Source organism: Solanum pennellii, chromosome 10, assembly GCF_001406875.1.
Source record: "Solanum pennellii chromosome 10, SPENNV200".
NCBI classification, from domain to species: Eukaryota; Viridiplantae; Streptophyta; class Magnoliopsida; order Solanales; family Solanaceae; genus Solanum; species Solanum pennellii.
The window spans coordinates 12,825,624-12,836,970 of record NC_028646.1 but is presented as its reverse complement, the minus strand read 5'-3'; the positions used below and the strand labels follow the sequence as shown (position 1 = coordinate 12,836,970).

The 11,347-nt window shown below is 31.2% G+C and overlaps 1 protein-coding gene across 1 annotated transcript; it reads left to right on the top strand.

Moving 5' to 3' along the window:
- Positions 1-9,520: 9,520 nt before the first annotated feature.
- LOC114074216 lies at positions 9,521-10,295 on the top strand. The gene has a single exon (XM_027912103.1). The coding sequence runs from the start codon at positions 9,555-9,557 to the stop codon at positions 10,293-10,295; it is 741 nt and encodes a 246-aa protein (XP_027767904.1). The 5' UTR covers positions 9,521-9,554.
- Positions 10,296-11,347: the final 1,052 nt, after the last annotated feature.

Sequence of the window (11,347 nt, the reverse complement as noted above, 5' to 3'; positions counted from 1 at the left end):
TGAGTTGGCCGATGATACCTACTCAGTACTTGTACTGACCCCTACTTTTATGTTCTTCTTGTTGGTTTGTGGAGTGCAGCAAGTGCACCAGTGACTTCGTCTCGTCCGCAACTCTAGCCAGTCTTCAGCACGTCAGATTTCAGGGTGAGCTATTGTTCCTAGCTCGGACTGGATTCTTTCATTCACGTCTTGATGTCCTTGAAGCTCGGACATGGACTATCGTTTTACTTATTTTAGTTTCTTAAATACTCTTAGACTTAGTAATTTGAGGATAGATGTTCTTGATGTGGTGACCTCCAGATTTTGGGGATGATAAGTAATATATTTTAGAAGTTTATTTAATTGGTTATATTAATGAGTTTTGGTATTCCGCATTATATTTTGTTATTCAAAATTTATATACTGGCAAACGTTGGGGTTCAGATTTGTTGGTTCGCTCACATAGGAGGATAAGTGTGGGTGCCACTCGCGGCTCGTTTTGGGTCGTGACAGGTTTGGACCTTAGATGTCGTAGATTATGTATTATCTCCCTTGTTGTTGTGAAATTTCTCTCAGTAAACCTTGTTTCGGGTTTTTTTCTTGTCTTGGTGCTTGAGACCTTGGTGGCTCATAGTAGCCATAGTTTAGTTCTATTTGTGCTCAATTATGGACTAGAGCAGTGTTATTGGGGTAGGGCGTCGTCCCTTGAGTTCACTCTCCCTTTATTGATTTACTCGGCTCTATGCTAAATTGGTTTTAACGGGACTTACTATCTAGATCACTTGGTTTTTAGTTTTTGAGATTACAAGGCTTCAGGAATGTGTTGTTTTCCTACTTGAGATATTAAAGGCATATGGAATCGCTTAGTTTTCATTTGATCACCCGGCGTGTCAATGTCCTTTCTTGCATGCTTTTGGTCTTACTTACGCCCCCATGTTACTCTTGCTTGATGGTATGGGAGTTTACTATCTTGATGCATGGGTAACTCTAATTTTCATGAGATCCTATTCAATGTCAAAACGCCCCCGTATCACTCATGCTAGCTGGGCGGCTTACACCCCTAGGAGTGAACTCACTGGTTGAGCGGCCTAGATTGATTTGTCCCTCTTGCTAGTTGGGCTGGGAGTTGATTGGAGTACTATGGTTATAGTTTTGGATGGTCAGTGATGGTTTTGTTTCCCACCATGAATTCATATGCATTTTATATCACCAGTATACTTGTTTGTTGATTGCACCTTATAATCTTATGGGGGCGGTTGCGTTATGTTTGTTGTGTTTACTTTTCAGGCTTATAGGTCCGGTTAGATTATTGTTTAACTATATTTTGTTATGTATCATTGTTTCCTTTTTAGCTAATAGGCTTTGACTTTAGAATTGTGTTGTAGGCATCATAACTCTATGTAGTTGACTTGGTATCTCAGTTTCTTTCGAATGTTGCAGGTACATTCTTGACTTGACTTCTTACCCCTTGTGTCATGTTTATGTTCCTTATTGTTCTCTACTTTAGTATCTATGATCTTCTGTCTTGTTACTTGTGTTTTGTTCCTTATTGTTGGTACTTATACTGCAATTTTGCTCCCTACAATCATAGTTTGAGTTAGCACTGTTGATTTGGAGTCGCGCAGAGCAGCTTGGAGCTTCGGAGGCTTGTGTGAGCTCTTGGAGTTCGGAGTTGTCCCTTTTAGTCTATTTTTGCGAGGCTTAGTCTTTGTATTGTATTCAGAGACAACATATACTTATCTTGTATATGTAAAAGTCATGTACTCTTATTTTGGATTAGATGCTCGATTACTGACGGTTGTCAAGTCTTGGGATGGTTTCTTGCGTTGCATTTCTATTTATTACCCTTTCTTCGCTTCATTATAAGCTTTATGCTTCTTGTTGTTAACTTTTGATCGGTAGTCCGTTGCTTATGAATCCGGGCTAAGGGTTAGGCTTACCTATCGGTGGGGACATGGGGTGTAGTAGGTGTCATCATGATTTTAGAAATCGAATCGTGACAGGGATATTTTCAATAACTAAAACAAGATAGTATATATACTATTAAATCTATCAAAAAATCAATTCACGCTAATTACTGAGCTTCATGTAATTTACTATTGATTAATATATTTTTTTTTCAATTGTCTAAAAGCATGATGATAAAATAGTAATAGGGATGATAATGAAATATTTATTTAATTTATATTAATTAAATTTAGGAAAAATTAGCGAACTAGTCAAGATCAATAACTTAATTAGTAAAAAATTCACTACTTTAAAAATATTAGTTAAAATGTCAAAAATGTCATTATTTTGAAAAAGAATATGTATCCTAATTAAACCCCTATTTTATTTCCTAAAAATAATTCATTTACATTTCTATGTATATCCATAGTTCACTTTTCCCAAATTATTTTAATTTTAAAAAAATCAAAATCTGCAAATTTTCCCCATATCTCTCTCTTCCATATTTATCCCATAAGTAAAAAAAATAAAATTCTCTCTCTCCATATTTTCATGTTCATATTGCTATTCAACCTTCAAATCCTTCTTCTCTTCAATTCCAATTTTTTTATTATCTTCTACCGAAATGTTTTTTTATCTTCAAAATTTGGATTCACACAAATTCCTCTAATTAAGGTATTTTCATCGTTATCTTCTTTTTCTTTTAGATTTTTTTCTGATTTTTTTAGTGTTATTTAAATCATTGGTGAAAGTAGAACTCTTCTCGTTTAGAACTATAAAACACTCTTCAAAGAATGATTTTAAGAGACACTATTCATCTTAGTAAAACGGTTTCTAATGATTTTCCATCATTTAATCTATGTATTACTCAAGAAATAGCGGATATTCTAAGATCTGCTTCTAAAATTAGGGAAGAGAGACGACAAGAATAAAGTCTTCAGCAAATTCATATTGAAAACATAACTCGTAGGGTACAAGAAAATGACGGCGAAGACCAAATTATTGATGAAGAGGTATTTAAATATTTTTTACATATTTAGATTTTTGCATGTTGAGTTGAAGTTAAATAACAATTTGTTCAACAATGTGTACTGAATATATTTGTAAATTTCTTGTTATGTACATTGTGCAATATTTATCAATTTGTATTTTGTATTCAGTTGTTATTTTATTATTGTATTTTGGGGTCAGTTTTTGTTAAATTTGATAATGTATTATATTTTTTCACATTTGTAAATATTCAATAATTTATGAATACATTTTACATGACTATGACATTTCAGATTTTATTAATGAACTTTTGTTGGATTTGTGTTGTATGCTATGAAATTTTTATGTATTTGTATTTGTAATTTATTCTAAGAATTTTATATCCTTTCTCAATTAATATTCAAATTAGTATGTATGCTATTAATATTTATATTCATTCAAAATCTCATGTTGTATAGTTATGAATTTTGTATTTGTTCCTAATTGAATCCATCCCAAATGTATACTAACTAGATATGTATATTATTTACATGAAGAACAAAATCCTATTAGTTTCTTTCTATATATGTATAAAAAATTCAGAATTTTGTATCCTTTCTCAATTTGTATTTAAAATCGTATGTATACAGTTAATATTTGTATTCATTCAAAAATTATGTTGCATAGTTTATGAATTTGACATTTTTTTCTAATTTATATTTATTCAAAAGGTATGTCAACTAGTTATGTATTTTATTTAAGAATGATTACACCAAATATTCAATTATTTCTTTTCAATTTTATATTTCATTCTCACTTTTTCATCATACTAATTTTTTGTATTTTATATATTATTATACAAAATTCTAAATAAAAACTAGAATAAATAGAAATACAAATAAAATACATATTGAAATGAATACATACAAGATTTTTGAACAAAAAATAACTACAGAGGGAAAAAATATATGAATACAAATATATTTCTCAAATAACTATATAGATACATTTGACATACCTATTGGAATGAATACAAACTAATAAAAAACTATATGAATATAAATAGAATATATTGTGGAATGAATATAATTTTAAAAAGGTAAAAATTCTGCAGAAAAAAAAAGGCCTAAGTCATACACAACCTCCTAAACTTGTCCACATATTTCATTTAGACACCTCAATTCAACTTTATACCTTTTGAACACTTATATCATAAGAGATTTGTACCTATTAAACATTTTGTGCTGACATGGCAGCATGTGTGTAGTACACACATGAAAAGAGCGTGAAAGGGCATCATTTAACAAAAAAAAATAATTTTTTTTTAAATAAAATAAAATTAGCATCTCTTCATCTTCTTCTTTGACTCAACCACCATTGGAACCACCTTCTAACCACCGCAATCATCGGTGTCCCACCATTAAAGTTCATTCCATTTTTTCTCGAGCTGCAATCATTCTTCTTCTCTATGCCACCTTGTTTTTTAATTAAATATGCGTCACCATATCCACAGTGCTCTTTTCCTTTATTTTTTCGGTCATCTTCTTCCCCTTTTTTTCAGATCATCATTTCTTTCTCCTTTTTTACCAGCCATCGAACACCACCTCATTTTTTGCCAAATTTATCATCGTCAGTATCTTTTTTTCTTTTTAGCTTTTCAAACAATCAATTACAAATTTTAATTTGTTCATTAGAAAACAGTGTCACCAATCATCTTTTTCTTTATGCCAAATTANGTGGGTGGGTGGGGGAGGGGGAACAGGTCTGAGCGGAGGCAGGAACATACATACTTTAGGATTTTCTTTTTTTAATTATAATTATTTTCGAGCACAAAAGACAAATTACTTTTTTTTTAAGACACATGACTTCTTTTAATTAATTAGTTTGCCATGTCATGGCAAGTGCATCACACACACTTGACATTTTTTGTTGATTATTAAAATGTGTCTAAAAGAAAAAAATTTATACAAGTAAAAGTGTTCAATAGGTAAAAGGTTAAATTGAGGCGTCTAAATAAATAATGAGGACAACTTTAAGGGGCCACAGATGACTTTGACAAAAAAAAAGAACAAAATTTAAATTTTATTTGAAAATGTAATTATGAGAATATTAAGTGACGCTTACCTTTTTTTGAAATATTATCTCCCTTGATTTTCTTCCTTTTGTTATTAAATAATTATATTCTTTAAATAAAAACAAATAATAAAAACATAAATAAGATACATAACAAACTAAAATTTGACATTTCTATTAAATATTAAAAATATTGCTAATGAGTCCTATTAAATATTAAAATATTGACATTTTGAAAACTTTCCCCTAAATTTATATATAAAAAAAAATGGGACCTTTAAGGGCCAAATATTGTGCGACTCTTTCTTCTACTTCATTCTTTTCATTAGTTTATTTTAAGAACTCTAAAACTTAATACTAAAACAATTTTCTTCAAATATCTGGAAATAAGTTGTTATAGGATAATTAGGTGAGATGATGCCTGCATTGATATTTACTTTTTGACCAAATTGATTGTAAATATATTAATGAAGTTACAATAAATTAATGCATATTTAGGGTCTAGGGAACAAGAAGTATTTTTTTTTTGTAAGAATCTTTTTCAAAGTTTAGTAGGGCAGACAATATGCTAAAGTTTCACAATAAATATGTTATCATTTGCTTAATGTTTGTTTAGTAAGAATCGATTTCAATATCTAGTAGGGGAGACTATGCGTTAAAGTTTTAAACAAAATTTGTGTTATTATTAATTTTAAAATTATTAAATTTATTTTTAAAGTAGACTCTCTCCTTAATCATTGTGTAGGACGTTTCTTTTGGAGAGTTCTAAGAAGAAAAAATGTTAACTGCAGATATGCAACATTCAATTTCTAAATATTAGAAACAATTTAAGCATAAAATTTGACTAATACTTCTTCGCTACATAGCCTTTTTTTTTTACAATTATTATAACATTTAGATCATGACTTCACAATCAAAATTACTAGGCCAATGAATTTTACTATGTTCAGTGCAATATGAGAATTTGACATAAATTACCTTTAGACGATAAGGTATACAACTTTTTCATTTCAAGCAATTTAGGCTAGTTATGCCTATAAACGACTATTAAAAGGTGCAAAGTTTTACTTTACACTGATTCTTTCTTCATCAATTTTTGTCACATCAAAAAAATATATATATTTTAAAATCACATAATTTACATTAGAATAAGAGAAATTCAAAACAGAGGGATAGTTCACTACAATGTGAGTTTTATGCTTGAAATAACCTTATATTCTTTGAGGTAAGGAGCATGCATGGTTGGTTCAATTGAATCGATAATCTTGTTTATTGGAGAAAGGGGAGGAGAATATAACAAAGGGAAACTTGTATATAATAGCAAACTATTAATTCAAATTAAATGCTATAAATATACTTTGATTTAATTGTATCCTATAGCATATTTTCGCCAACTCTCTTTGGTGGAATCTTGCTCGCCACTCTCGTTTGGTGGTAGTCTCGCTCGCCTCTCTCGCTTTTTATACAAACACAAATGTATAAAATGCATTTGTGTTTGTATAAAGCGAGAAGAAATTGTATAAACACATATATTTTTGTTCCCCTCTCTCCCCTCTCCCAGATCTCGCTCGACACTCTCCCTAATCTCGCTCGCCACCCTAGCCAGTCTCGCATATACAAACAGAAACGAAATGTATAAATCGCGTTTCTGTTTGTATAAAGCGAGAGAAAATTGTAAATACACATGCAAATACATATATTTTCGTCCTATACATTTATAATTATACAATAGAAATACTCCCCTGCCCAGTTCTTTTGCCTTTCTCTCTTTCTCGTTTTATACAAATTCAAATTGTATATAATTTCTCTCTTTCTCGTTTTATACAATTTGTTTTATACAATACGCTTTAATTGTATATGTATAGTAAATTATACATATATATGTTTGCTATGGAGCAGAATTATGCAAACTTTGCTATAATTTACAAATATGAATTCTATATTTGCTATATGTGAAAGTTGTCCACAAAAGGTATTTCGTATTGCAACTCCACTACAAGTTTAACTGTTTAAGCACTAATGAAATTAAAGGTGCTTCCTGAGAAGTTGCAACTTCATTGTGGTTTAAATGACATAATTAGTTGAGATATATGAGGAAGTTTAGTTTCGAACAATGTCAAACCTAAAAATTAAAATAGAAGCACCGGCAACAGCAACAAAAAAATGTCTTGTGCCTAGTGAATTAGTGTCATCAACAATGGTTGATTTTGAATTAGAGGACTTGTTGAGGCATAATATATTCTAAATAATTTGTTCTTCCTATGTTATTTTATCTAACTCCAAAAGATGTACTTTTATATTTTCATCAACTTTATCAGTATACAACTAATTCAATAAGATGCATAGCTTTTGTATTATGTAGGCAGAAATCTTGTATACGAGAAAACACTCGAATTAATGAATAAAATGTTTATATTAATTTTTGAAAAGATAAATATAGAGAATGATAAATAAAAAACATATCATATTCTCTTTGAATAGATCTATATCTGAGGATTCACATCTATAGATACTCCCTTCGTTTTAAAAGGATGACCTAGTTTGACTTGAAACGGAGTTTATGAAAAGAAAGAATTTTTAATCTTGTGGTTCTAAATTAAAGTTATGTCAAATGTATTAAAATGCTGTTTAATCTTGTGGTTTTAAACATGCCACGTGGAAAGTTAAAGTTGGAGTGTTGCCAAAAAGGGAAAAAGGTGATTCTTTTTGAAACAAAGTAAAAAGGAAATATGGACATTCTTTTTGAAACGAAGAAAGTAACATTTTTCTATGAGATGATATGTGAAAGTACTATTCTATGATGATCAAAGAATTATGTAATTTTGAATTCATTGAAATGACCTAAGAATTTTACTATTTTAATTTTGCTAGTCTTTGAGGTTGAAATAACGTAGCAGCAAATATTTAGAATAGGAACAATTCTAAAAATATACAGAATAAGAAATAATTATTTCATAAGAATAAGAAATAATTTCTGTGAAATGAAAGACTTTGATGGGAACAATGAGATAAAACAAAATAAAGAATTGTTTTACACTAGTTCAAATTGAAGGTTTGAAATTTATAAAATATGAGAAGATATATTAGCGTCAATGTTTGGGAAATTGAGTACCGATTTTGAGCGGGTTTTTGAGTCTAGGGTAGATATATAGGGGTCGTTTGATACAAAGAGTAATAATGCAGGGACTAATAGTGCAGGGATTAGCAATGCATATTTTATTTTTTATCAAACGTTTGATTCATTGTTCCCACTTCACCTTGTGTTTGGTTTAAAACTCTATAAAAAGCTTCTTTCCAATTATACCCTTGATTTATTATGTCATTGGCTCAAGGTAGATAATTGTTGGACAACATTATTTTTATGACCTTCGAACTAGCATTAATATTTGAAAAGATCACTCAAGATTTGATATTTATTTAACAAAGTCATTAAACTTTATTTTATATCAATAAAATCATTCAACTTAAATTTTTTTGTACAAAAATCATTTATCTATGTTTATCATTAAGAAGTTTCATTGTTCCCACTTTATCTTGTGTTTGGTTTAAAACTCTATAAAAAGCTTCTTTCCAATTATACCCTTGATTTATTATGTCATTGGCTCAAGGTAGATAATTATTGGACAACATTATTTTTATGACCTTCGAACTAGGGTTAATGTTTCAAAAGATCACTCAAGATTTGATATTTATTTAACAAAGTCATTAAACTTTATTTTATATCAATAAAATCATTCAACTTAAATTTTTATATACAAAAATCATTTATCTATGTTTATCATTAAGAAGTTAAGCTTTTGAAAATTTTGGTCTATATTCTCTACTGTTGACGACAATTGAATTTAATTCACCTTTAAAATTAGGGAAAAAGGTTAAAAATGCCCTCAACGTATTCCAAATGGTTCAAAAATGCCCTCCTTCCACCTTTTAGTTTAAAAATGCCCTTAAAGTTTTGTTAAGGTTTAAAATTGCCTCTTTTAACAGCCTGCTGACATGGCAAATGATGAATCATTAAATTAGACAAGTGACTTCATCTTATTGGTCCACCTAAATTTTCATAATCCAGCCCAACGACCCGACCCATCTATGTTATAAAAAGTCAAACCCACCACTAACCTGTTTACGTTTTAACCTAACATATCCTTGAACTCCATTTTAGCACACAATTCTCAGCCTTTCTTTTTGTAGCAGTCGCCGAGGATGGAGGTTTAAGGTTGAAGATCACAACACCTTCTAGTTATGTTGTTTTGTTACTTCAAGTTTGCACTCAGTTGATTTCATTACCCTGCAACTAAGGTAATGTTTTATTTTGTTTAGATTACAGAGTATTTGAGTATCTATTAAAAAATCATGTATTTTGAATCTTTTTATGCTTTCTTTATATTGTGTTAGTTGTAGTGGTCCATGTCCCTTTTCTTTTATTTGTCTTTGTCTTCATTAATGTAGAGTTTTTTTACTGCTAGTGGGGGTCCATGTCTTTTTTTCGATTACATGCTTTATTATACATATTATATTTTATTACATTGGGTATTATCTGATGTGGTCTCTCCTTTTTTTGTTGTGTTGCATATTGATTCAATTCAAGAATGATTGAAAATGTTGATCTGATTTTTAATTATGGGGGACAATGGTTTCGAAAACCACAATTGGTATACCATAAAAAATTGTTTCACGTTTGGAGAGCTTACGAAGTTGACTTGCTGTCTTATATTGATGTATGTAGAGAATTTAAAGAAAAATTAGCTTTTAGCGAAGTACGACATCTTCTATTTACAGCCCCATCTGGTGGTTTTTATGTGATCGAGGGGGATGAAGGCATTAGAATTCTTCAGAATATACTATCTGACAATTTCAAGGTAGTGAACTTTTTTGCAGTAGATAACTCTGAAGAGGAGCTTGGGTTAGTTCCAAACATTAGTCATTACCATAAAAGTGACAATGTTATAGAAGTTGGAACAGATTGTGATGGTAGTGAGGAAGAGGAAAATGGTGAAACTATGTCTAGCGAATATGATAGTGAAGAGCTGGAGATTTATAAAAAGCAAAAACAACTTGATATCAATGAAACGTTAGACAAGTACAAGGATTTGGAGTATGGTATGACCTTTAGCAATCTCAAAGAAGCTAAACAAGTTATTGACTTCTATGCTGTTGCAAATAAGAGGGATATTAGAGTAAAGAAAAGCGACAAAGGTAGAGTTACTTATTGTTGTGTTCTTGATTGTCCCTTTCGATGCTCGATTTACAAGGATGGGAGAGATCAAGGTTTTAAGATCAAGACCTTGAATCAGGAACACACATGTTATGAGACTNCGATTCAAGAATGATTGAAAATGTTGATCTGATTTTTAATTATGGGGGACAATGGTTTCGAAAACCACAATTGGTATACCATAAAAAATTGTTTCACGTTTGGAGAGCTTACGAAGTTGACTTGCTGTCTTACATTGATGTATGTCGAGAATTTAAAGAAAAATTAGCTTTTAGTGAAGTACAACAGCTTCTATTTACAGCCCCATCTGGTGGTTTTTATGTGATCGAGGGAGATGAAGGCATTAGAATTCTTCAGAATATACTATCTGACAATTTCAAGGTAGTGAACTTTTTTGCAGTAGATAACTCTGAAGAGGAGCTTGGGTTAGTTCCAAACATTAGTCATTACCATAAAAGTGACAATGTTATAGAAGTTGGAACAGATTGTGATAGTAGTGAGCAAGAGGAAAATGGTGAAACTATGTCTAGCGAATATGATAGTTGTAACAACCTGTTTAGCCGGTTCGAACAGTAGAATTATTTTTGCTAAAAACTGACTGGGTCGATGGACCGTCCTGGTCACGACGGCCCGTGATGGACTCCGTCGTCCCACACTTGTTTAGTTTCTTCTGCTGCTCTTCTCATTACCCTCGACGACAAGTAGGACGAACCGTCATAGGCACGACGGACCGTCGAGGGCCTTCGTTCCAAAACACTTCAACTCTGGGAATCGGGGTACTGGAGTTACTTCTCTGAACTTCAGGACGGACCTGCAGGACGGACCGTCATGGATACGACTGACCGTCATAGGGTCTTCGTTCCAAATCACTTCAATTTTTGGAGTCTGGGTACCGGAATCGACTCTCTGAACTTCACGACGGACTTGCAGCACGGACCGTCGTAGATACGACGGACCGTCACAAGCTGCGTAACCCCGACTTGGTCAGACTTCCGCTAAATTTTTTTAAGGGGTGTTTTGGACTATTCATAATTATTGTTATGAAATTAGTGGGGAAATTTTTATAACTGAGTTAGTTGGGGGTTAAAAGAGATAACTTTAAATAAATAGTGGGTTACTTTTATCATCTTTTATAATTGATTATATGATAATTAGGGTAAAAAGAAT